This window comes from Thamnophis elegans, chromosome 3, assembly GCF_009769535.1.
Source record: "Thamnophis elegans isolate rThaEle1 chromosome 3, rThaEle1.pri, whole genome shotgun sequence".
Lineage (NCBI taxonomy): Eukaryota > Metazoa > Chordata > Lepidosauria > Squamata > Colubridae > Thamnophis > Thamnophis elegans.
This window is the reverse complement of record NC_045543.1, coordinates 111078495-111106081: the sequence shown is the minus strand read 5'-3', so window position 1 is coordinate 111106081 and position 27587 is coordinate 111078495. Positions and strand designations below refer to the sequence as shown.

At 38.0% G+C, this 27587-nt stretch overlaps 1 protein-coding gene across 2 annotated transcripts in view; it reads left to right on the top strand.

Moving 5' to 3' along the window:
• Positions 1-20364, top strand: part of XRCC4 (X-ray repair cross complementing 4) — a 110102-nt gene extending 89738 nt beyond the window's left edge. For both annotated transcript variants that reach the window (XM_032212482.1, XM_032212483.1), the window contains exon 8: positions 19212-20364. In XM_032212482.1, coding sequence (XP_032068373.1) covers positions 19212-19317 — 106 coding nt within the window. In that variant the 3' untranslated portion in view covers positions 19318-20364. The remainder of the gene's footprint in view (positions 1-19211) is intronic.
• The last annotated feature ends 7223 nt before the right edge of the window (positions 20365-27587 follow it).

Below are 27587 nucleotides of genomic sequence, written 5' to 3'. Positions count from 1 at the left end.
TATCGGTGGCCGGCATCTGCTTGGCAGGACACCAATGAGGAGAACCTTATGATGTCCCAGGCTGTGAAACTCTTTCAAGAGCTTGGGAGAGGCGACACTTACGTGAGAGCGGTCCCGAAAGAGAAGCTGATCTTCCAAAACTAGAGGAGAAAACTGCAGAGGCCCTGTTCCACCCAAGGGGGCTCCTGGGGGCAGACAGTGGAGCTCATCAGGATGGAGAAGCCCCGGTGCCAGCAGCAGCAGCTGCAAGAGCCCTTCCAAGAGGGGGAGGCTCCCCCCACAGATGCCGGATGGCAAAAGTTCCTCCTCTTGGTATGAAATTTGGTGGGGAATCAAAGGACCTAGGATTTTTCCTGGTCCAAGTCTGGAATTTCATGCAACAGTTCGGAGAAGACCTCCCCACAGAAGAAGCCAAGGTAAGAGTGGTTACCATAGCACTGGAGAACAAGGCAGCAGCATGGATGGTTGCCCTTCATAATGATGTCTCCCCCCTACTGGGACACTATAATAGGTCTATGGCCACCCTGAGGAAACGCTTTGATGATCCGCTCACAAGCAGAAGGCCAGAACCAGAATGAAAACCTTTACCCAGGGAAAGAGCTCAGTGGCTGATAATATACAAGAGTTTCGTAAATTGTCCGTTTATATGTGGGGAATGGTTGGAAGAGGCTTTAATGGACAGCTTAAACAAAGATATATACCACAACTCTGTAAACGGGTGGGGGGGGGGGCGTAACTTGCAATGCTGGTACGAATTGGCAGGAGACATGGAAATCAATCTAGCCAGAGACAAGTACTATGAAGATAGTGAGAAAGAGAAAGCTACCCCTCCCAACCCCCCCCAAGGAGCTCCAAAAGGAGGGGAAAGTTCATCTACAAACAAGCCCCTATCAATCACCTGCTTCCGTTGTGGAAAGGAGGGGCACCGGGCAACAAATTGCCGCTCCAAGATTGGCCCAAAGTCCCCTGCCGGGGGGAGAGAAAACCAAATAAACAACCTGGGAAGAGAAGGGACACCGCCATGAAAGGGATGGAACCTGCTGCGCAATTCCCTCCCACTCCAAGAGAAGAAGAACCATCCTCCTTATCGGAGGAAAGTGAAACTGAATCTGACAACGACCATCTGGTAAGTTCCCGATTGGGCCCCATGACCATCCCAGTAGAACTTAAAGTGCCTTCTACTGGAGCCCAAGCAAAAATGCTGGCCCTTTTAGATTCAGGATGCACACGTTACATCGTTAGCCCGGAGGTGGTGGAAAAATTGGGCTTGAAACTGAGAACTTTGAAAGTCCCCATTGCTTTTTGCCAGCTAGATGGGTCTATAGCTGGGGGGGGGGCTGCCCATTTTGTGACTGAACCAATAGACATGTGGATGGGAGATCACCAGGAAACATTAAGTTTCACTGTGGGAATGGACCGGCCTCTCATACTGGGTTTACCCTGGTTACGTAAATGGAACCCACACATCAACTGGAAGAAAGGGTGGCTGCTCATCCGATCTGCTAAACCCCCTGAGGGAGAAGGGAGGGTTTCCAACATTACCAACGCTGAACCTAACCTAGCGGCCGCGATGCAGGAAAATATTGAGAGGTAGGAGAAAATCCCAAAAGAATATTGGGACCTAAGGGACGTTTTCAATGAAAAATCCTCTGATAAATTACCCCCTCACTGTGCAACAGATTGCAGCATTGATATCCTCCCAGGGGTAAAACCTCCAAAACCCCAGATTTATTCAATGACCCCACACGAAGTGGAAGAATTACGGAAGTTTATTGACAAAAATTTAAAAAGGGGGTTTATTGAACCTGCTGAGGCCACATGTGGCTGCTCCAGTGTTGTTCAGAGAAAGGAAAGATGGCTCCTTTCATCTCTGTGTTAATTACAAGAATCTTAATACTGTATGCATGGAAAATGTTTACCTCCTCCCTCTGATGAAGGATAGGTTGGCCCAATTGGGTAAAGGAAATATCTTCATGAAATTGGACCTAAGAGAGATCTACTACACAGTCAGAATCAAAGAAGGAGATAAATGTAAAACTGCTTTCAATTGCCCAATTGGGTGTTTTCAATTCAGCGTACTCCCATTTGGCCTACAGGGGCACCAGCTGTTTTCATGCAATTAATAAATGAAGTTTTACATGAACACCTGTACAAGGGTGTAATGGTCTACCTTGACGACATCCTTATTTACATGGAAACACGCGAACAACATGTGACATTAGTACGATCAGTACTCAAGAAACTCCGGGCCACAGAACTTTATGCCAAATTATCTAAATGTGAATTTCATCAGGAAAAAAATGATTACTTGGGCTACCACATCTCCCACAATGGCATCGAGATGGACCCAGCAAAAGTCCAGGCTGTCTCTGAGTGGGCACCCCCTCGCACCTGCAAACAATTGCAACGTTTTTTGGGATTTGTGAATTTTTATTGTCAATTTATTCCCTCATTCGCCAGCATTGCTCTGCGCACTACAAATCTTAAAATTGTATATAAAATTTTAAAAACTACCATATTTTTGGGACTATTAGACACACCAGAGTATAAGACACACCATGATTTTGAAGAGGTATATTAAAAAAAAGTTTTTGCACTTTGCATGCCTCCCCTCTGCATGCCTCATTTTTTGCAAAAAAAAAAAGTGGGGGGGGGACATTCAGAGTTTTGGGAGGCTTGTAGAGTGCTCCTGGCACCTGGGGGGGGCAAAAACGAGCAAAAAACAGCCCATTTTGTGACCCCAAAAGGCATGTAAAAGGTTTGGGAGGCCTGTAGAGTGGGGTCTGGAGGGGGAATGGCCTGTGTTTTGTTCGTTATTGCCCTCCCCAGCCCCCAGGAGCACTTTGCAAGGCGCCCAAACCCTTTGCACATCCATTTCTGCAAAGGGGGGGCGGGGTTTCAGTAGGCAAAAAATGTTGTATTTCCATGTATAAGACGCACCCAGATTTTCACCCTCTTTTGTGGGGAAAGGGCGCATCTTATATTCTGAAAAATACGGTAACTGGGCTGCAAAAATAAAATCCAAACCATGCATACCACATTTATACAGGTCAGATATTTGGAGCTTCCTTCTGTTTTCCATTGCCTAAAACAAAATCTTCGCAAGTCAGTCCTCCTTAATGTCTCCTGCAGTTCTCTATGATGCAATTATACTATTTGATTGCTGTTCGGTTGTTGACCCATTTCTTGGCTAGTCACCATTATCCTGTGGAAATGAATAATCCTTTTAGTAATGGCTGAATATATTAGCCTGCAGCCTGAGACAGTTGACAACCTCATTTATAAATATTTGGTTCTCAGACCTTTATAAAGTCCTCTTTGAAAGTCATCAGATCTCTGTGGTTCTTCCTTATCTCTTTTCTTTTTTCAAAAGTAGCATAGCAGCCAAGTACTTAGAAAGTAAACCAGCCTATTTTTCATGTTTTAAAATGTGAACTGACATGAATTGCCAGTAAGGCCTGAAGTCTGTCAGTTGGCGCAGTTATTTCTCCTGACTGCAAACAGGTCTCTAGAGCCTCATGCAGACCCTCTCTCCAAGCCTAATGTTGAAAGCTTTTAAACTTGGAATATACAAGGTAATAAATATGCTTCTTTGCTTATCTGCTTAAAAAAATAGCATGGAGTAGAAAACAAAATCAATAAAAGTAGTACAGGAAAGAAATGGGAAAGAAATTGGTACATGCTTGCAGAACATATTTTGTAAGTATAAAAGGATCTTCTTTTTCTTTTCTTGTGTTCTGTTTTTAACTCTTGCTCTTTAAGGCAGACAGACTTGCCTTTATGTCTTTTATTTTTATTTAATTTCTCTTCTCTTTGAAAGCATGGAAATACATTTTTAGATATAAAGATTAAAGTGAACATTTCAACTGGAGAAAAGGCTGAAGTATGTGGTGTATTCAGTATAAATTTGATGAGCTAAGGGAAAGGTGGGAAGTAGTAACTTCTTGCATCGCCACAATTGTTGGGAAAAGAGGATGGTCTAAGAAAAAAAGGAAAGACAACTGATGCAATCATCACTAAAAGGGAGTTTGGACTTGTTAGTGCAGTCACTTGGGAACAATTGTTGCTCTTGCTGCTGCTGCCATGGCTGCAAGGCATTTTCTACAATTTTTTTGTGGAATATTATAGAACAGTGATGGCGAAACTTTTTTGGCTCCCATGCCAAAAGCGGGACCGCAGGATTGTCATGCGCGAATATGCTATACACATAATGCTATGGAGTGACCCCCCCCCACATGCATGCGTGCGTGACCAGCAACAAACACACACACCCGCTTTTGATGTGGTTTATTCGCTCTCCTCAGGCTCCAGAGGCTTTCTAGGAGTCTGGGGATGGCGAAAACAGCCTCACCCACCCACCTACCTCGTATGACCTCTGGAGGTCTCAGGAGCTTCCCGGAAGGCTCTGGAGGGCAAAAAACGGACCTATGGGGAACCTGGAAGTTCAGGAATGGTGACTTCCGGTTTGTTCCTAGGGCTGATTTTTGACACCCAGAGCCTTCAGCAGGCTTCCCTGAAGGCTCCAGAGGGCGAAAAAGAGTCCCATGAGCAAACCAGAAGTCCATTCCTGAATGTCCAGTTTGCCTGTAGGGCTGGTTTTTCGTGCTTCAGAGGCTTCAAGGAAACCTCCGGAGGGCGAAAAACGGCCTCAAAAGAAGGCTGAAGTCAGCTGGCCAGAGCGCACATGCTGACAGGGCAACACCTTGCGTGCCCTAACAAATGGCTCTGCTGGCCAGCTGACAGGGCAGCGCCTCACATGCCCTAACAAATGGCTCCGCATGCTACCTGTGGCACGCATACCACAGGTTTGCAATCATGGTTATAGAACCTGTCATGTATGATTTGCATGAACAGCCTCTTGGCTTCTTCCAGAGATCTGTTCCAGCAAAGAATACTAGTGGCAGAAATAGGTGGAAGTCTCTTTGCTATCCACCGTGAGAAGCAGAAGAACGCTGGGATAGGAAACATATCTGCATGCTGAATGCCAGAGAGGAGTTAGGTCTCCCAGTCCAAGAACAGGTGCAATTGATACCTGTTGTATTTGTGGATCAGATTCACTCACAATTATGACAACCATGTGTCAAAGCTTGGATTGGTAGTGTACAAGGATATCCCTTTTTATGAGGCTGAAGGAAAAGTTTTTTCACAATACTTATTTATAAGTTGCATTATGTTTGAAATGAATGAATGAATGAATGTTCTGATTTTCCTCACCTGGAAAAGTTAAGCAAGATTTAATTTATTTATATTAAAGCTTGGGCTTTAAAGCCTTGTTCCTTCTAAGTAGCTGACAATTTTACACATTTGCTTGCCTTATGCTTTCTTGCCTTATATCTAAGCTAAAAAGGTTTATAAGTGCAGTTATTTACTGAAGTGTGGTGATGTCATTTTTAAAAAGATTGTTTTCAATGTGCAAACAATGAAGTAAGTGTTCTATAGAATTTTATTAATGGGACATTTTTCACTCCTGCCTCATAGTAGCCTGCTCATTTAAGATAATTTGTGAATGTTTTAACTTGCAGAGAAGGAAGGAAAGCAAGGATAATGGGGCTCATTACATTTCTATGCTGTGTCACCTCATGTCAACCAAATGGTAGCAATTTTGAAAGTATTTCAATGTAGTCTTTGATATTCAAATTGATCTTTACATCATATGTTATTAGAGACACCTGCTGCCACTTCTGTGTTCAAAGGCATATTGAAACTCTCTCTTAATGTGCTTTTTATTGGCTTTGATGAATTTTTGTCTTCAGTTTTAGACCAGAGTGTATTTCACCAAAAGCAAATCTTTTTTTGAACAACTTGATGGTAGTAATGGTAGTGGAAACTGGAAAAATTGGATAATTCAGATGAACAGTATGGCAACCTAGTTTGCATACATATTTTTTTATTTGGGTTTATGTAAACTAAAGAGAGGTAAAATGGAATCGATTACAGTAAGAACATTTCTCCCCATCTTAGCTCTTCCTTTGAAAGTGCCATTCCTTTGAAAATAAAGTAAAATCAGCCTGTTAGGATGATTGTACTCTTTTGCGGATACAATATCCACCCTAAAATCATGCCTTATCTTGTGCTGCACTGATACCAACTTAACTCTAAGCCAGTTTAAGGCAAACCAGATCAAGATATTTTGCCAATTGCTTGCAAAATATTCACACTGAGGCAGTGATGTGCGGTGAGGTTTACCGTTGGTGAGGCAAGAGCGCGGCAACGGCAAGTAGCAGTGTCCCCACAGCTGTCACCGACAGAGGCGTCTCACATTTATGTCCATCATAAATGTGAGATGCCTCTGTTGGACACACCGGCACGGATGGAGGAGGTGGGGGGTGAGGTGGCGGAGCGCAGCGGCGGCGAGAAGCAGCGTCCCCACAGCTGTCCCCGACAGAGGTGTCTCATGTTTATGTCCACCATAGACGCCTCTGTTGGACACAGCGGCGGGGACGGAGGAGGTGGGGGGCGAGGTGGCATCCGGGTAGAGGAGTAGGAGGAAAGGGAGATGGGAGCAGGACAGGGCTCCCGGTCGGGGGGAAAGGAGAAAAGGAAGGGGGGCACAGCAGGCAAAAGAAAGTGCCAGCCCACCAGCAGAGGTGGGTAAAAGACCCGCCTCTGCTGGCAGGCTGTCCCTCTCTTCTCAAACAAGGCTGCCCTCCCTGCCTCTCCCTCTTTCCTCTCTTCTCAAACAAACTCTCTCTCAAATTGAGAGAGTTTGTTTGAGTGAAGTGAAGAAACAAACACACGCACGCACACACACACACACAAACACAAAAAATTACTCATAATAAAAAATTACTTACAAATTACAATAATTTTGAATTCGTCCCCCCTCCCTCAGTCCGACCCACATACCTTTTCCAGCTGTGTCACAGAGGATTTCAACTCTCCTCTTGTCTGCCACGATGAAAATGTGAAAATGTAAAAAGAAAAAGGCAAGAGCTGCTCTAGCCAGGCTGGGATAGCAATAGCAATAGCAGTTAGACTTATATGCCACTTCATAGGGCTTTCAGCCCTCTCTAAGGGGTTTACAGAGTCAGCATATTGCCCCCAACAACAATCCGGGTCCTCACTTTACCCACCTCAGAAGGATGGAAGGCTGAGTCAACCCTGAGCCGGTGAGATTTGAACAGCCGAACTGCAGAACTGCAGTCAGCTGAAGTAGCCTGCAGTGCTGCATTTAACCACTGCACCACCTCGGCTTGGGATAGTTGCTGCTAGAGTCACCATGTGGATGACTCTGCTTAACTGTTTAAAAAAAGCCTCTAAAAAAGTGCAGGAAGAGGCGAGAAAACCACGTGCCTCCTTTGCATAAGGAATTTTTCGCCTTTTAACCCTTGCTTAACTCTGCTCAAGTCTAAAGGAGGCACGTGGTTCTCTCGCCTCCCCCTGCAGTTAAGCACTAAGCAGAGTCATCCACTGTGAATCTGGCAGCAACTACCTTAGCCTTTTTCCTTTTAATTTTTCTTTTCTTTTCAGGATGACAGTGGTGAGGCCCTGCCTCCCCTGACTGCACGTCCCTGCACTAAGGACTCACGCTTCTACCATGGACATATTATGCATAGAGCCAGCTATATGCCATAGGCTCTAATGCTGGGAAATGTAGAAAAAAGGAAAACAAAATCAAAGAATGACCAACCACTTGATGACTTAAAGTGGCAATGCACTATTAGAAGAAGGAAGACAAATTTAGATCTCCCTCTTGAAAGACTTGAAAGACCAGATTAAGGACAGATTATCATATAAAACTTTATATCTTTATATCTCTATCTTTATATCTCTATAAATATGTCTGTCTGTCTTATCATCTCCACTGTATATGGTATCTATACAGACACAAAGTTAAACATTAAATGCTTATAAATTAGGCACAACAACCATATTTAAAATAAATATTTCTGTCTTGCTTTTCACTCTACTATGATTTTTGTTAAACTCCTTTCTCAGTGGCCTTGCAGTTATAACACAAAATACTTCCGGTTTTCAATGGAATTTGGATTTTTCCACCTGAGCTACCTATTTCTTCGCTCAGTTTTTTAATTTTTAAATAACTCCACTAGTGTACTGTTTCACACCAATCCAATAAGTAATACAATGCGGTGAAACATTGTAGTATTTATATTCATTGGCTTCCTTTCTTCTTTTTTATTTAATTTTTTAAAAGGATTGCATATGCTATCACGACAATATACAGTTCAGTTGTGTTTCCCGCTGACTGTTGTATTGATTTGCTCAGTTTGCATCAAATTAACTGAAAGGATTCATATTTGTCATTTAATTACATTGGTAAAGAGTTTTGTTGATCATTTCTGTTTTAGTAAAACTGGGTGTTGGGCTGTTTTATTGCTGCTGAACACTTTTTCATTCCTTTTGTTGTTTTTTTAGCTCAGTGTTTCTCAACCTTGGCAACATTCGCTGGCTGGGGAATTCTGGGAGTTGAAGTCCGGACTTCAAGTTGCCAAGGCTGAGAAACACTGTTTTAGCTGCTTGTTCACATTACTTTTGATTGCATTACTCCTCTTCCTGTGGCATTTCAGTTAATTCTTTGGATCTTACTAACTATTGCATGGTAGTATTTTATAACTTACTGAGAATGTGAACAGGTTCAGTAGCATACAGTATACAATTAGTAAATAAATAAATAACAATGCTTTTTTTTTATACCTATGAAATGAAAGTACTGTAAATGTGGAACATGCATATCCTTTTGTCATAAGAGTTGCCTAGCTATAAATCCTAACTAATGTTGGCATTAAAGATTTAAGGATACAGCTGTGTCTAGCCGCCTATCTAGAGAAGACTACATTTAGCCTTTGCTGTCTGCTGGCAACCTCTTCTCAATTGAGTTCATTAATTCTCTTGTCTACCCAAAACATTACTCTGTTTGTCACTCTTTTGGCTACCACTATCTATTTAGAGGAGAAGGGCCAATTTCATCAACCAATACTATTGATGGTAGTTTTATGAAAGTTCGCCTGTGCTGCAAATAATGGACTAACTCATTATAGTTTGTACACATCTCTCCTATGCTCCATTGGACAGAAGTGAAAAACAAGTTCCAGTACATGCATAACCATTTTCAAAATATAATTATTTACATCTCTGATAATTTCTGTTTTTTCTTTAATGTGATAAATTGATTGATTGAATAGTAAGATATGAATATACCTATAAATTTAAAATGCTTTATATAATGAGCATGCAAATAATTTCTTTTCCAAATAATAAAAATTTAAAAATTTATAACTTCATAAAAGCTACAGTTGTGCTCAATCAAAATTAACATACCCATTAAAGATATTATATAATGTTAATTTTAATAAAATGGCATTTTATTAGAAAGAGCAACAAGAGAAATTTGAGTGATGTATCTAGATCTTTCCAGGTTTCATTTTATTACAGTGGGAAAGTCCCCTTTGAATGGAAGTGAACACACTGACATTATTTTCTCGGAAATACTATGGAAGTAACTTTTCCAGGATGGTTCTTAACAAAAGCCTAGCAATCCCCAATCAGGAATTTGGTTCAACTACATTGTAGGTGCCTTATAGCACAAATCAAGGTGAGCAAAAAAACCTTATTATAAGGGTTTGTCTACCTAGTCCCTCCTTAACTATGAAAGCCAGCTGGGGGTTGTTAGGCTAATCATTCTCTCTCATCCCAACCTACATCACAGGGTTGTTGTTGGAAAAGAGGAGGGGGAAGCTGTGTTGGATATTTGCTGCCTTCAGTTATTTGTAAAAATAATAAAGACAGTATATAAATAAATAAATCTGTAAATGAGTGTATATCATCTTGCAATGTGCAACATTTTAAAATATCAACACATAATATCAACCTAAAGGATTGACTCCAACTTTATCACCAGGAAGTGATATATTGATAAATTAATAATTATAAAGTTGGATTCAATCTTTTAGGTTGATGTTACGTGTTAATATTTTAATGTGTTGCACGAAATAAACCATACACAAATCTGCAGAATTGTTCTTATATAGCACTCCGTTCCATTAACTTAAAATATGCCTCGTTTCTATGGATTTAATGACAGATTATAAAGATTGTGTGAGATAAATACTTGTGTATGTCATGGTATATGAGAAAGACCTTGAGAGATGATGCAAAGAAATGGGAATGATGAGATAAGAGAGGACATAACCTAATGGGTGAAGAAAGCAACTCAGAAGGGACCTTCCCTAGTTTCTCATGCTGTTTAGGAGAAGGTGAAAGGTTTGAACATTCAGATTTTTAAATTGATATCAGCCTTCCTAGATAAACCAGACATAAGGCACCACCAGATGAACTAAACTCTGCTTTATTGTAAAACTACATTAACAGAACCTTGCAAGTAAAAGAATCTCTATTTAAAAGAAATGAAAATGTCTCCAAAATTTATCCAACTGATTTCTTAACACAAAAATATAGTACAGCTATTTTAAAATCCTGAACAAATACGTTCTGTTTATTTCAGCAATTTCCTACCAATTAAGTCCTCCCTAGATCCACATAAATGGTTATTCCAAAGTATAAAATGAAGGTTTTCTCCTTCCTGGGATTATTCAGCATGCATAATGAAACCAGGTTTTATAGTATAAACAACAATGTGCTTCTACTTAACGATTGCAGATGAGAGCGTTCCCTGTGTTAGCAAATTATAAGCATATTATTGTTATTTATTTTTCAGAAGAGAAAACCACACATCTTCAGCTTTAAGTGAAACGTTTATGCTTGCCAAATATTATCCACCCATTCTTCCTTTTTTTCCTAGCTGGTAGGGCACTAGAGGAATTCATTTCAAAAAACAATAATTACATGAATCAATTAAACTTGAAAAAAGAAAGGAAAACGGGAAAAGCCTTCGTCATCAATATACTCTGTACTGCAGTCATAACTTACTTCTATATCAAGTTTATTCATATTGTACCAACCATAAATTTGGTGGCACAGATAGTCCTCGACCTAAAACTCATTTGTTTAATGACAGTTTACAATGACACTGAAAAAATGTGATGTACAATTAGTTTCACACTTACAACTATCACAACATCCTCAAAGTCATATGATCAAAATTTGGGCCCTTGGCAACTGACATGTTTTTAAAATGGCAGCAGGGTCATGTGTTCATCATTCTTGACTTTCCAAGCCAGCTTTAAACAAAAAAAAGTCAAGCAAGATTCATTTAATAACCTCACATGATTATATGATTCATATAACCATGACCAAAAAAAAATGGTTGTAAAATTGGGTATGTCTCACTTAACACCCATCTTGCTTCGCAGCAGAAATTATGTTCCCAATTGTGGTTGTAAGTTGAGAAGTATCTTCTCTCTCTCCCGACCCCCATCCCCTGCCCAGCATTTTTTACTATTTTGCAGTATCCAGAATATAGACAAGCCTGCGTTGACAGTGTTCAAACAAAACCACTTTGTGCATTTTGGAGTGAGAGAGAAAATAAGTTGTTAATATACACTACCCAATGGCAATAGATTTATTGATAGGCGTAATTGTCAGGGCAGCTCATATATAGCAGAAACTGAAAGTATAAAAGCACATTGTGATATTTGATGCCGAAGTGGGATATAAGAATTGAGACAGATGATGTCCTTTCATGCCTGCAGCATGTTTGGTTGTTTGCATTTGTAGTGTGTAGGGGGGCTTTTTCCCCTTCAAATGTTATGCACTGATGATGTTACCTAGTTTAGTAATGAAACACGTGCAAGAAAACAATGAAGCTCAGAGAGCACAAAGAACTCCACAGTTCAACCTACAAATATTCTCTTCCATTGGTAGTGTTGTCTGTTTTCTGTATGTCTGTAGTTGCACTATGTTCACACAAGTTGTGTTGAGTTGAATTGAGTTGAGTTGCAGGAACTTCAGTAAAACATTCAAGTATCAACAAATCTGGAATATCATTATTTTTCCAAGGTGTAATTCTATACCAAGAAAGTCTCGAGAAGTCAGAGAAGAACATGATTGAGTTATTTCAAGATGATAAAGTAAGGCAAGGGCAAATTATTAATCTACCTGCATTTCACAAAGCATTCTTCTGTGAGATCTGCCTCTGCTTGCAGACAGGAAATTACCTTCCAAGTTAAATAATTTACTCCCTGCAAGTTTATTAAGAATTGATGGTAGCATTCTTGTCTGCAAGACTAACCCACTACAGAATTTAGCCACTCTTTCCAAAGAGAATTACTCTTTCCCACAGATGGGAAAAAAACAACCCACCTGACATTTTAAGGAGCTTTGTTAATCTTTGTGTATAAATTATTGGCAGATGTTAGTCCTCATTAAACATTTACCTTGAACAACTATTTCTGAAGCTAATGGAAAACAGTGAACATTTTAGAAGGGGAGAGATGCAACCAGAGCAGGTTTTTCCTTTTCACATTTCAGAGGAAAGGAAAATAGCAATTTAAGGACTAAGCACAAACTGCTTTTTTGTATTTCATGAATTCATGTCTTATTCTTAAATGATTAAGAACTGGTATCATAGAAGCACTTGCTGTCGAGCTAAACTTTCCAATAAAGTAAGCACTATGCTAGGGAGGTTTTAGATCAGGAGTGTCAAACTCACGGCATCACGGCATCATCACGAGAGGCATCGGGACTTTTTCCACCTTTGCCAAATCGGTCGGGAGCACGACATAGCCAACCTGCGGGCCGCAAGTTTGACAGCCCTGTTCTAGATATAAAATGTGTTTATGCATGATGAAATCAAGAATCCATCTAGTATTCTTTCATTTTTTCAAACACTAATAGGGAAGTCTTGTACAAGTTTGTACACGTTTTATGAATTGGCGTCAGCAACCACTGGGGAGGTCCATTCTTTCATTCAATCATTCTTTCATGCATTTATTTATTTATTAAAAATATTTTCATAGAGTAAAAGATAAATTGAAAGAGGAAAAAAAGAAAAAGTGAGTAATCAAAATGCAGGAATTTTATTATTCTTTGCATCATTGCGTAAATTTATATCCAACATTTCTTAGCTTTCTTACAAATCTATCATGCATGTTAAAATGTCCTTTCATGCTTTTCCCATTTCCAACACTGGTTTGAAATATCTTAGTACTGTTTTAATAATTTCTCTAGTGTCATGTATCAATAATAAATCATTTTATAATTTTTCTCTCTTAAATTATGACACTGTAAATTTAATATGTTACCCACATTCTCTCCCAAGTATCCATCTCTATGTTATACCCCAAAATTAGTAGCCCATTTTCACATGAAATGTTTCACGTGTACAAATCTTAACAAAAATAAATGTTTTTTCTATTACATATTCATTTTTACATAATTCAATTTCAAATTCTGTTTTGTGTTTTTCAATTTGAATTAACTTTTTATCCAATTAAACTTACTTTTATCTGTTTGTATAAAAACCATTGAAAACTATGCCCTTTTGTAAATTGTTGTCTTGACTTCATCTTAATTTCTTCATCTTCTGTATTAATAAAATCTTTAATTCTTTATCTCTGATGTTTCTCTTCTTTAAAATGTTTCATTTGCTGAAGTCAATAACAATCTGAGCTTGTATTTTTTCATATTTTCAATATACTACATACATAATGACTTTTTAAAATCCACATTAATTTTTTCGTACCATAAAAAGCCTGCCAACCAAATTTCAGGTTATGATCTTCCAATTCTAACATTCTTTTATTTCTCAGCAAGACCCATTATTTCATCCAAACTAAACAGCAGGCTACAAGAGACATTTAACTGATTGGAAGGAAGCATGAAAAGGCAACAATGCATTCCTTTCCTGGGTCAGTTTTTTTTATCTGATCCTACAGAACAAATAGTGTCAGCTGAGAAATAATAGAGCAACAACAGTTTTAGTGTTGCTGAAGTTTAGTGTTTAAATTTAAACTATCAGTTAAAATGGCTAGTGTCTTAACCACTACACCAAATTGACTCTCAATTCATTATTATTACCTTAAAAAACTAACATGAAAATATACATCTCATAACCTCATTTTTTATTACATTTAGAATTATATTAATGTATAGCACTTTTTTCTATTGTGCAAAGTTACAAAGGCTAATCAGTTTAACTAAAGTATCTAATTCTGACCTTGTATATTTTGTGTTTAATTTTAAATGATAGTTTAAATTTAGAGAGCCAGTTTTGTGTAGTGGTTAAGGCACTAGACTAGAAACTGGGTGACCATGAGTTCTAGTCCTGCCTTAGACACAAAGCATTTCAGTGACCTTCACCCAGTCACTTTTCACCCTAAGAAGGAGGCAATCACTTTTTGGCAAACCACTTCCAAAAATCTTGCCAAGAAAACTGCAGTCACCAGGAGTTAACAATGAATCAAAAGTTTGATGATAATAAATAATAACTCATAAGATGGACAAAAATGCCAAATCTAGCTTGAACATCTGGCTGACTGTGCAACGCACCATAAATAATAATGGATTAAGTTTAGTGTAATTGCCTGCATGTTTAAACTTCCTCTTTTCTCTCTTGTATCTTTACTTACCCTACTCCAGAGAATCCTCTTCACACAAAAGGAGCTTTGCAATACATACATGAGAGAAAGAAGAGTCTATTTGTCAATAATCCCTATTGCCCTGGTAGATAAGCAACAGCAGAAAAAAGATAATTAAAATGAAACAGGGATTTTCCCAAGAAAATTAACAGTTGCTAAATAAAGGAAATGCTGAATTAATTGGCACTGAGTAATTAAAAATAATATACTTGTGTGGTTAACCACCTATGTACAGCAAACATAAAAAGCAGATGCCATATTAGTAAAAGTTTGATTTGGTAGTGTTTAGTTTATTGAATAGTCTAAACATATCATAAAAGTATGAGGGTTTCTACATTTAATCCCAATATTTTAATCACAGACTATAAAAAACTTAAAATGTAAGTCAAAATTTGCACATGCTTTGCTAAATTGGCACCTAGAGAAAGTGTTTATCTAGAAATTCCAGACACCTTTTGTATAATAGTGATGTGAGTGAAGCAAGTGCTTTTTTTTTAACCAAATATTTCTGCTAGATACTGATACCTGTGATTCTTTAGTTACTCTAATCTTTAGAAACAGTATGAATGAACAACACTTCTCTTCTGGCTCTTGGTTTTCAGCATCACCATCAGTTTTCAGCATCTTTTAAAAAAACAGCTAGTCTGTCCTGGACACATGAAGCAGATAACCAAGCCTCACATCCATCTTTTTGGTCAGAGCCAAACATCAGGTTTTGGTTGGTTGTGTTGGAAGAAATGTCCTTCTGGGTTCAGTTCCAAGTGGGGAAAAAGACACTGGAAACATGGAGGCTCCTTAGAAAGATGGTTTTAATGGTGGACAGGACCGCATGGCTTGAGGCCCTGGGGAAAAAGGTGATCACATGCTTCCAGGTGTTGGGTGAAGAAGAAGAAGGAGGGCCGAGGGAGGGGCTTGCAGGGCTTTTTATAATCTGTTCAGCCCCACCTATCTGCCTCCTGCTCCTGTGCAAGAAACATATTCTGATTGGTTGTCAGACCCACATGGGATCATGCAGGGGCAACTCTAGGCTGAGTCCAGGTTTGGTTGAATTCTCAGATGCCATGTGGTCAGTTGAGTAAAGGGCTAATATTATCATGCTTCAATCCCATCCCCCTGGAGCTGAAGGGGAGAACTCTTTATTATTAAAGGGACTAGCTCAGGCTTTAATGGCTCATTGACAAAGTGGGTGGGGGCAGGAAGCTGTAGGGAGAGTTACTTTGTCTTTTTTAAAACATGTTTCTTTCTTTTCACATCTAGAGAAATTCTGCCTTTTCAATATTTCCTAGGGTATTTCATTTTTCTGGGAAAGGGCTGGGTGATAACTTCCTACAGTTGGTTGGGTATTTTTAGGTGAAATTTCAATTAATCCATTGTACTTTACAGTATTGATAGATACTAGATATAGATAGATAGATAGATAGATAGATAGATAGATAGATAGATAGATAGATAGATAGATAGATAGATAGATAGATAGATATAGAGATAGATATATTTCCCACTTCACTGCCAACCTCCTTCCCAAAATATGAACTATTCCTAAGGCCAGGGATGGTTCTTTCCAGAAATATTTGATATTGAACTCTCCATTCCCCCCCACCCCCTACCCCAGCCAAACTATATGGTATGAAATTTCATTAGTTTGCCTTGCCTTTCTGGAATCAGTAAATAACATGAATATGCATACTGCTTTGAAATATTTACTCTCTGGGAGCCACATTGAAAGCAAATGGCAACAAGAGAGAAGAAGAAATTAGTCATCTTATATAATTGTCTGTCTCTTTATTTTTATTGGTTTTTAGAAATGACTAATATTAGAAGAGAAGATAATTGAGAATGTAACAGGATGTGTTCTTTTTCATTAATTACAAAATGTATATATCACTTTCCCCAAATTTCCAAATAGACACAGAGTCCTCACTTGTTGTTCCCAAACAGTCTTAGGTTGAATAATCTGAGTGTCTTAGAGTCACTATTGAACCTAAGATGAGTAAAGTCCAAAACATGGTTACACAGAAATTCATATTGGATGAACATCAATATCTCACCACCATCACAGAGACCAGCTTGAGTGGAATGTGATGGAGATAATTTATCACAGACTTGTCTTTCTGAGTTTTTGTACAAAACAGCAACTAAATTTAGGACCAAACAATGTAACTGCAGTCAACTGTGGTTCTAATTACCTTTGTAATTAATATATATGAAAATAGGTATGATAACTGAATGAAAATGATTGAAAATTTCAGTTGGAGCAGATTGCTTTGCAAAATTGACTTGGCTTTTTCATTCCTGAAGTTCTACCCAAATATGCAAATAATGTTTTAGTCCAGTCTCATCCCACCCCAATTTTAGTATTGGTGAGTATAGCATTTAGACTTAGAGCTGACCCTTCTGGCTGACAATAATGATCAAATTCCAAGAACACGGAGAATACTTCAATCATTTGGACAGTTGGTGAGAATTTGTATCACTCCATGAATAAGCACATAGATTTTGCTGTGCATGGTGATGGGAAGCAAAAGTCCATAACATCTGAAAACTCAACATAGATTGCAAATACTCATTTTATAACATAGAGCATTTCTTAGTAGAACATTGTCAAATTCATTATTGTTATGCAATGGACCATTAACTAATAAAGCACTAAAATTGAGAAACCAATAAAACTGTGCCAAAAGGTTTCCAGGATATTTCTTCAAATTTCTAGGGAAATATTTCATAGCACTTGAACCGTGCTACAATATGTATCCTTTCAAATCCCATGCTGGGAATTTAACAACAAAAGACCAGTAAGTGTCAGTAATTGATGGATATGTCAAATTGGGGAGAAACCAAATATTGTACACATACATAGATCTTATGTAAAATCTTGGCAAATGTAATCCTATTAGTTTAAATTAATCTTAATAAAGGCAAAATTATTATTGTAACTGAAACTGGCCCATCACTTCTGCTTCAGGCTGAGATGTCAGTGTGTAGCAAGTCCCTGGTTTAAGAGGGCCCTGTTTTAACCCTTAGTTAAGAATGGAGAAACTTGAAGTATTTAATTTACTTTGTTCTATCACATAGCCTCATTCCTATAAGTATTAGGATAGGAACTATATCACATATGGTATTATTGGATTTTTTGATTTGTCTATTGAGATAGTCACATTTGTATTTTCAGTTTGTGTTGCCCATTTCGCTTTTTAAAAAAACCCTAATACCTTTTTAAAAAGCTTACTGTTTGTAAAAGCAATGCAACTTTTGTTTTCATTCTTTGTGCTTTGGGCATAATTCATAGTTATACATGATTCCATATTTGAAATTATATTGATATTGGAAGGCAGGTGTATTCATGCATTATTTCATTTTGCTCCCATTAATTTTAAATCAGCAGTAAATTTAACAGCCCAATATGGAATGTGAAGTTGTGAAAGCACTTCAGAGTATTTGAACTTAGAAGTGTTGCAGTTTTCAGCCATTTTTGAGACAGGCAGGGGAACACTCTCTCCAGTATTTACTTGACTTGAGTTGGACTTGAGGTTCGGAGATTGTGAGGAGGAGTTTCAGGGGGGGGTTAAATTTGATGGCTGGTTTATGGATAGTTAGACTGGTGGCTGTGTAGTCACATCAAAGAAGCCGCAGGAATAAATGTAATATGACTGACTAGTAAGGAATCTAGGTACTAGAATCATGCACCATCCAAAGTGATGATGAATGGAATACAAGAGAATGGTGTAGACAGAAGAGGAATTGTATGAATGTGGTGATATACTGAAGGAGATATTGCAGAAGACAGGACAGGCTGCCTTCAGGGAATGCATGTCTTAGGCTATTCTTGTCCTCTAGTTTTAATCTGGGGAATTATATAGTAGTGCTTTAGTATTTAGTGTCTTGAACTAAATACTTCATTGAAATCTTGCACGATTTCAAATATTTTTTGTACAATGCCTGAGATATCTTTTCAGCTATATTATATGCTTGGATTCAGAAACCACGTTGGCTTCTGATGTAATGCGTGATAAATAACTACATCAGTTGTTAAAAGAAAATGGCTACTCGTAACCCTTTTCTGGTGGTCTAATCAGGTCTAACCTTGTTTAGCTGTTTTGAGATCAATTAAGAATGACTAGGTGCTGCCACCTGCTAAGAAGAATACACAAATATTTTAATGCCTGGATACCATTTCTTTTTAAAAGGACAAGAGCTACTTACTGGATATACAGAATATAAAACCCATAGAATGTAAAACTTGAAATGTGATTTGTCAAATCTGTATTGTCAAAACATTTGAAAATATTATAAATTGCATACAAGAAACTTTTAAATCAATCCATATTATCATTTACTTTGTTGTTTGAATTGTTATTATATATATATTGGATAGTGTCACTTTTGTGCTTAGTATATTACTTAATTCCATATATATATACACATAGACATACACACACACATATATATATATATAAAATTAAGTAATATACTAAGCACAAAAGTGACACTTTCCAATTCTATAGTTTAAATCCTGTTTTTGCTGTAACAGAGGGGGGGCAAGCTAGAAGCACCTTTGAAAAATATTATTTCTCTCCCAATCTGAATAAAGACTCCACAGAGTATATTACAAGATAATGTTTTATAGTGTTGTACTGTTGTAGTGTGTAGTGTTGTAGTGTTGCATTTAGTTTTATTTAAAGTAACAAATAAATTTATTTCATATGTCTTGAACTTTAGACTACATTTTGCTCCATCAAAATCAACAGAGAGGCAACTGACTTTGCAAAAGGCAGAGGAAGGGAAAAACACAGATGACCCCGAAGACCTATTTGATGATATCTGACTTTTCTGGAAGAAGGCTACAATTTTACTACAAGCTGCTAAAAATGTAATCAATTATCTCTTCCAAAGAAACTGTTTTACATACAGCAGTGGAGTTTCCTATTTGTACTGTAAAATAATATTCAACTAGTGTTTTATCTTTTGCTAATAAAGGTTGTACCCATGAATAGTCACTAACAGTCAACATTTTCCATTCAAGTCTGCTTTACAGACTTCAGGGAGTTAATCTGCCTCCAGTTGATGTGAATGAGAAAATTTAATTAATCCTCAGGATTAAGAAAGACAATTACCAGAGCATCAAAATGGCAGCAATGAAAACTGGGAAGAAAGATGAAAGGCTGCGACCCATGGCTTCAGGCAGAAAGGTGTCTTGAAATCTCTATAGTTGTTTTATGATTAACGAAAATATATTTCCCAAATTAAGAATAGATTCAGTGTCTCATCCATTAGACACTGTTTTCTTTCTGTTTTATCATCACTTTTAAATGTCCACAATGAAGTCTCTTGCTGCAAAGATATTTTTAGGCCTTTACTCCATTTCCTTCTCAGTAATGGTCCCTAGCAACCATTGTTTTGACCCACAACTTCTGCCAGCACTCTTGGAATATCAAAAGCAAGGGTTTCTATGACATTTTGGAGATAAGGCAATATGTTTATATTGTTTTACGTTTTGAATTGGAGAATTCTTATTCATAAATAATGTTGCCATAATAGGCCATAATAGGCCAGTTTGTCCCCAGTCTTATATCTGGGTATATTGAATTAAAACTCCCAGAACTCTCAGCCAATGAGGGAATTCTGCCAGTTTTAAATCTAGAAGATTGGACAAAGTCCGCACAAAACTTTTTAAAATGCTTATAATAATAGATTAATTATTAAAATGGTGAATTAAGATTGAAAATATTCTCAGCTATCAAATAACACTAATGAACAACTTTGGACTAGCCGCCTTCTTTCAGCCAACTCACTGCACAGGATTGTTATGGATTTAAAAAAAAAAGAACTGATAGACGTCTGCTATGTGTATTATCTTGATATGGAGCAAAAGTAGGATTATAAACTAATGAATAAGAATATGGGCACATATGCATGCTGTGGGGACTCTGGAGGCACATGATAGCATGTACTTAATGATGTCATACAAATTATATAATTTATATTTTGGTTAATGGCATTTCTTCAACTATCTTTCAAAGTCACAATAACACTGAATGAGGAGGCTTATGCCTAGTCCTTGAAATTGCATTGCAACATCTCTGTAGTTACATGATTTTGATTTAAGCATTTAGCAGAAACTAATTCACAATTATGAACGTTGCCTCTTGTCACTGTCATGTGCGTGCCATTTGCAACCTTCACTGTCAGCTTCTGACAATCAATGGGAAAGTTGGCAGAAGATTGTCCATTGCAATCATATGAGGCTACACCAAATGACCATCTGGAATTTGCCTAATAGTTACAACTGAAATTCATGAATGAAGGCAAATGTTCATGTCCCAAGATCTCTCATTCTGGTGAGAGAAAAGTTCCCTGAGAATGGGGTCCAGCACGAGTCTAAAAACTCGGAGACTAAATCTTTGATTCCGGTGACTAACCCAGATTGGGCCCTACAAGAACTGAAATTGCTGGAATGGCTATTATTAAGATGGTGTAGTCATGTGACATCACACTTTACAACCATGTTGGTTAACGACAGAGCTTCCAATCCCGACTAGCTAATTGAGAACTATTTGTATTTGCCTCAGACCTCATACCCATCTATGTAATTGAAGCATTTGAAGAATGATGACATCACACCCATGCCATTTGATGCCAACATAGTTTGTTACAGACATCACTAGGAACACAGGCCAAATTAGAAATCTAAAAAGCCATTAGAAGCCAGATTGCCACTGAGTTGAGCCCATCTTTTATTCTATGAGCTTAAATTTAATTTATTTTTTCAATCTTAAGAGTATTTTTTGCTTGTTTTTCCCACTACTTTTACAAAGTATTTGACCTTTGAAAAATTGCCTTGACATTTCATATAAACACAACCACTTGGTGTTTTGTTTGTTCAAGCATTCTACTATGGAAATTATCCTAGGGTTAAGCATTTATGCGAAGTATTCCTATAAGAAGTAATTTTAGGTCATTTCAATACTTTCTTAATTTACAGATTATCTGAATATTCAGTTCTGTATATAATTCTGGTTATGCCTGCTGAACCTGTATCTTCTGCTGGATAAAACTTTTGTGGTAGTGTTCTATTTTTGTTCTGTAAGCCTTGAATTTTCATTCTCCTGTCCCCACAACTAAGCTTGTAAGATTTTTCTTTCTTTCTTTTAATAAGACAATTAAAATACAGTTTTAAGTATTAGCTTAAACCTGGAAGTAGTCCTCAATGGAGCAAGCTAGTTTTTAAAAATGTCTGGAATACTGAAATAAGTCACTTTGAAAGAACTATCCATGAGAACAAACTATTGTCTGCAAACAATTGCATTGTTTTTTTAAAAATAGAGCAATATAAAAATAACTCGTAATTCCTACAATTTTCCTCAAAAGAAGTCTCTTGGAACAAAAAAATAGTGTACATAAGTAGCGAGGAAGTCAGCCATTTGGCTATTATTATTGTCTATCTGGAACAAGGGGAAAAAATGATCCTATGAATATGAAAAAAAGATGAAAATGGAACAGATCTCCAGTTTTCTTTTAAGATAACTGGCTTGGTCACATGATTATAAGCTGTTTCCCAGATACCAGACTTAATTTAAAGAATTTTAGCTGCAAATAAGTCTTTTTATTATACTACATACAAATGCTGTGTTCTTCTAACAACATAAAACTCTAAGTTGTAAAAACAACATTATTTAATTGGTGAGATTCTGTTTTGTTATGAAATGTAAACTCCAACTAGTAGTAAAAGGATAATTACCCCATTTCTACAATTCTAATCTTGTAGATTACAGGTCAGGGGTTATTGATACAACTAATAGGGCACTCTAAAGTGCTGCCCAGTTTCAGGAGGAAGAGGAACTAGAGAAGCTATAAATCACCTTTTATAGTATCTTCTTAGTAGCTGTGTTAAGGAAAGCAGAAAATGCTTTCTTACTTTTAAATGTTTTCAAAGTTTTCCTAAAATGGCTATCAATAATGAAATCTCATACCAACCAAACTAAATATAAAACAGCAACCATTGATAAATCCATGAACCATAAACACTTTGGGTTACTATAACAAGTAGAAATGAGTACAATTAGTTTCATACAGACCTGATCTGAGCTAAGTGCCTTGCTTCAAACAATGCTTGGGCAATTGACTTGGACAGTATATATGGATCTTATAATGTCATTTTTGTATGTATAATCCGAATGTCATTCATGTATGTATTATCTAGTGCATGTTCTCATCTTTTCACAGAGTACTGCCAGCATATTTGTGTAATAAAGTCAATTTAGATTGTCATAATTACCTGAAATAAAGGAATATGAGAACTTTAAACTGATTACATGGTTTTTCATAGAGACAGCACTTCACATTTAAGACTGTCCACTGCCTATGGGTTTCCTGTTTATAATGCCTCCATCATATATGGACTGAGTCCTGCCTCAACCATTATTCTATATAAAATGAATGAATAAATAAATTACATTCAGTTGCATATGTGTATAATTTGTAACTGTTTTTGTATTTTCATGGTTTTAATTATTGTAATAGTATTTGCCGCTATTTGTCAATTTGAGATAGGTATATATAGAAATTGAATAAATAAATAAATTCCATAAACAATTGCTATATCAACCTGTCTGTCAATGTGGTCGCTTCCAGATTCCTTTGAGCTATAGCAACAAAGCTGTCATAGGACAAGAAATACTGAGAAATCTTACAATCCTGTATAAACAATCTTGAATATGTACTTGAAGAGAAACCTGGATCTACACGTTATTGAACACTGAATTTGAATAATACTTTTCTGGAAATGTAATGGAAATTATTTTTATGAGTAATCTCAAGCACAAACACTACCGTATATACTTGAGTATAGGCCGACCCGAATATAAGCCGAGGCACCTAATTTTACCACAAAAAACTGGAAAAGTTATTGACTCGAGTATAAGCCTAGGGTGGGAAATGCAGCAGCTACCGGTAAATTTCAAAAATAAAAATAGATACCAATAATGTTTTTGAATATTTATTTCAAAGAAAAACAGTAAACTAGCGGTGTATTCAATGAAATACTTCACTCACCTCATGATGCTGATGTCCCGCTGTGATGATGATGTCCCGTGCAGCCGCGGGAGCGATGTCCTGCCTCCTATGACACACGGCACAGTGATTCCTATCATTGGATCACTGTACCAGAGGAGGTGGGACATCGCTATGTGGCTGCTTGCCATAACAAGGAGGAGGTGGGACATCGTTGCAGAGCGGCAGGAGGGGGAGGAAGGGGAATCGTAAGACAGCCCTGCATTACATTAGAACGTGAGGAGGGGGGATGGTGCGGTGCGCGCTGCGCGGCAAACTGACACAGAGGGAGGGGAAACTCACAGGGGCACTGGGCCATTCACGAGTGTCACCCAGCGGCATGGCCCCGCCCCTTTTTCTCCTCCATTTCGGGCAAATTTTTCACTGACTCGAGTATAAGCCGAGGCGGCTTTTTTCAGCCCAAAAAGTGGGCTGAAAAACTAGGCTTATACTCGAGTATATACAGTAATTCATTCAAAAAGAAAGAAATTTAAACCTAGATTCTGTTTTTGGAACAAAACTGTTGAATCTATGAACTAATAACCCATTGTAATGATACAAGTCTGAATGTTTCTCTTGACCTTAAATAGTTGTTTCGTTTTATTTAGAATGACATTTCCAGGAAACTTTATGTTCTGGTGCCATTAAAGTTTCTGTAATTAAGCACTGGGTGTTTGGTGATGACTGTTGGAGTTGCCTAGTAACATCAGCAATGCAGTGATTCCCCTTTCACTCTATCCTAGAAAAATGAACATTTCATGGGAAACAGCATAGAATATACACTGCAGAATCTGGATACATTCAGCAAGAACACTCAGTGTGCCAGATAATGCATCATCGAGTTCCTTAACTGACAAACAGAGGATGCTACTGGTTATGAAATCATAGGCTGTGCGTCTAGACATACTGAAGTGGGTATACTATGCAAGAATCATAGATGTTGAAGATCAGCCTTCCTCTAACCTTTAGTTGTTTGAGAGTGCAGCTCCCATCATTTTCAGACAGCAAAATCATTGATGGGATTCTAATTCAATGTATCTGGCTTGTACCACATCGGGACAGTTCTTGTAACAGGAAGAAGAAATGGCAGGAAAGAAGTTTATTGCCTTCAAATGTATTTGCTACAATAAATCAGATTCTTTGCAATAATATTTTTCTTAGATGCCACGGGACCATTAATCTTTTTCCTGTTGAAAATCAGCATAAGTACTATTTTGGGTCAGGGGGATAGCCCCTTGGGTAAAGATATCTAGATTTTCCAGTTTTTCTCAAGCAGTAGCTCTTAATGTAAGTTTTCTCCAGGTCCTACCAAGATTGTACTAGTAAATTTTAAGAGTGAAAGAATATGACAGACCCTATAGCTATACCCCCAGCAGATTCCATAAGCATAATCCAAGTGTGTATGTATGTTTATCACATGCACACAGCACAGGTTAGATTTGTATTCATAATTTATTTTCTTCTCAGAATTATGTGCTCAACCTAAATAGTATTACTTGGAAGTGAATTCTATTGAGTTCAAGAAAGGTGGTTTGATGTAGTGATTAAGGCACTAGGCTAAAAACTGCGAGACTCTGAGTTCTAGTCTTGTCTCAGGCATGAAAGATTGAATGGGTGATTTTGAGGTAACTCCATATAATTTCAGGCTTCTAAATAAACATTAATTTTTGTTTGTTTTCAGTGCCTAATGCCTCTTGTTGCAGTGTCCAAAATAGTCAGCCAGCATCAATGGATTCCAATTGTCCTGATATCGTTTGTCCATTTTGGCACATCAGCTCTTTTCCAGTCCTCTGGTAGTTCCCCGGTGCTCCAGGATCTCTGAAAGATATAGTTCAGTGGTTCTGAGATCTCATCTGCCAGTTCCTTCAGAATCCTGGGGTATAATCCATCCAGTCCTGGTGATTTGAACTCGTCTACGGTAGACAGGTGCTCACTTACCATTTTCTTCCCTATTTCAACTTGTGTTCCTAATCTGATTTTTGTGGTGCTGTTTTTGATAGGTTGGACTGTTTTATCCCTTTGTGTAAAGACAGATACAAAACATGTTAGAATGTTTTGCTTTCTCCCTGTAGCTTGTCACCTTCTTGCCACTTTCTCCCAGCAATGGACCAATTGTTTCCTTAACTTTTTTCTTGTTTTTAACATGTTGGAAGAAGCTTTTTTGTTATTTTTTTACTTTTGTGGCAATTCTTTCTTCATTGTGAGCCTCAGCTTTCCTCACTTCATCTTTATATGCTTGGGCTATTTGCTGATATTCTGCCTTAGTTATGTTTATGTCCTCCACTTTCCACTTTTTATACTTATCTTTTTTGTCTTTCAATTTGTCAGAGAGTTCTTTATGCAGCCATGCTGGTTTCTTTTGGGAGCTATTATTTTTCTTCTTCATTGGTATAGTGCTAGACTGGGCTTTTGTAATCTCATTTTTCAAAATTTCCCAAGCGTCTTGAGTTGTTTTCCCCTTAAGGATTCTCATCCATGGAATTCTTTCCAAGCTCTCTCTAAGTTTATGGAAATTAGCTCTCTTAAAGTCCAAGACTCTAGTTTCACTTTGTTCTACTACTTGTGTTTGCATAATGTTGAATTCCAATATTGCATGGTCACTTGCCCCCAGGGTTCCTACAGCTTCAACACCTTCTATCATTTCCTCTCTGTTAGTGAGAATTAAGTCAATATGGCTGATCCCTTTGTTCCCTTCTCTACTTTTTGGGAAACCAAGTTGTCTGCTAGTTTGTTAGGAACCTGTTGGATCTTCCACTTGGTGCAGTGTTTGTTTCCCAGTTGATGTCAGGGTAGTTAAAATCCCCCACTACTATTGTGGTGTGCTTCCTACATATCTTAGTTAGCTGAGTAGCAAAAAGTTCATCTACTTCCTCTGCTTGATTGGGTGGCCTGCAGCATTCTCTCTAAGCTGCGCACGTGAGTGGCTGCGCAGGTAACAAAGAAACACCGTGCACAAGTTTCAAACTGCAGCGCAGTGTTTTTTAATGTCTTTAAATGTGACTGAAAATATCCCCCTTCCCTCCCTTCTGAACTCTGATTTCTGATTGGTGAAATCAAGGAAGACTCTGCCCGGAGACCGATGACGCTGCAGAAGGGAGAATTCCCATTGGTCCTCTGGGGCTTTGTCAGTTCCTGGGAAAATGGGATTTGCTGGTTGTAGCCTGCGTTTCTCTGCACATCCGGGGTTTCTCAGGCATTGCCTCATCTGAAGCCCCGTTCTGGGCTCAGCATTTTTTCTGCGATCCCTTCGCAGGGAGAGAGAGAAGCAGCGTGGGATTGGACTACCTGAGCCAAAGGGGTCCACGGGATCTTGAGACTTGATTTTTGAGCAGTACCAATCCTTTCCACTCTTTTCTTTTCCTTTCTGTCCTTCTTCTAACTTCCTTTCTTTTTCTTTTCCTTTCTCTTTGCCTTTCCTTCTTTTCCATTTCCTTTTCTTTCTCCTTTTCCTTTTTCCTTTCCCTTTTCCTTTCCTTCTTTTCCTTTCCTTCTTTTCCATTTCCTTTTCTTTCTCCTTTCCTTTTCTTGTTTCCCATTTTCTTTCCTTTCCCTCCCCCTCCCCTCCTTTCCTTCCTGGGAGTCTGAGAGAGAGGGTGGGGACCCTTTTCCTCCTTGCCCCCCTCCCAACATCTGCTCTGATGGCAATTATGGCTAAAAAAAATTCAGGTGCTCAGGCATGAAAATGTGCTGGTCGAACACTACTTTTCCGCACACACGGAAAAAAAATTAGAGGAAACATTGGTGGCCTGTATGTAGTATAGACCTATGGCAATGTCATTTCCCCCCCAACCTTTAATATTGACCCAAATGCATTCAAGATAGTTTTCATCATTGTTGTGCTCTATTTCTGTAGAGAGGTAATTGTTTCTTATATATAGTGCAACTCCACCTCCTCTTTTATTTGGTCTATTTCTTTTAAATAATTTAAATCCTTCTAGCTGTATGTTCCATTTGTCGGTTTCATCCCACCAAGTTTCTGTAATGGCAACAATATCGTATCTGCCCTCTTTTACTTGAATTTCTAATTCGCTCTGTTTATTCCTCATA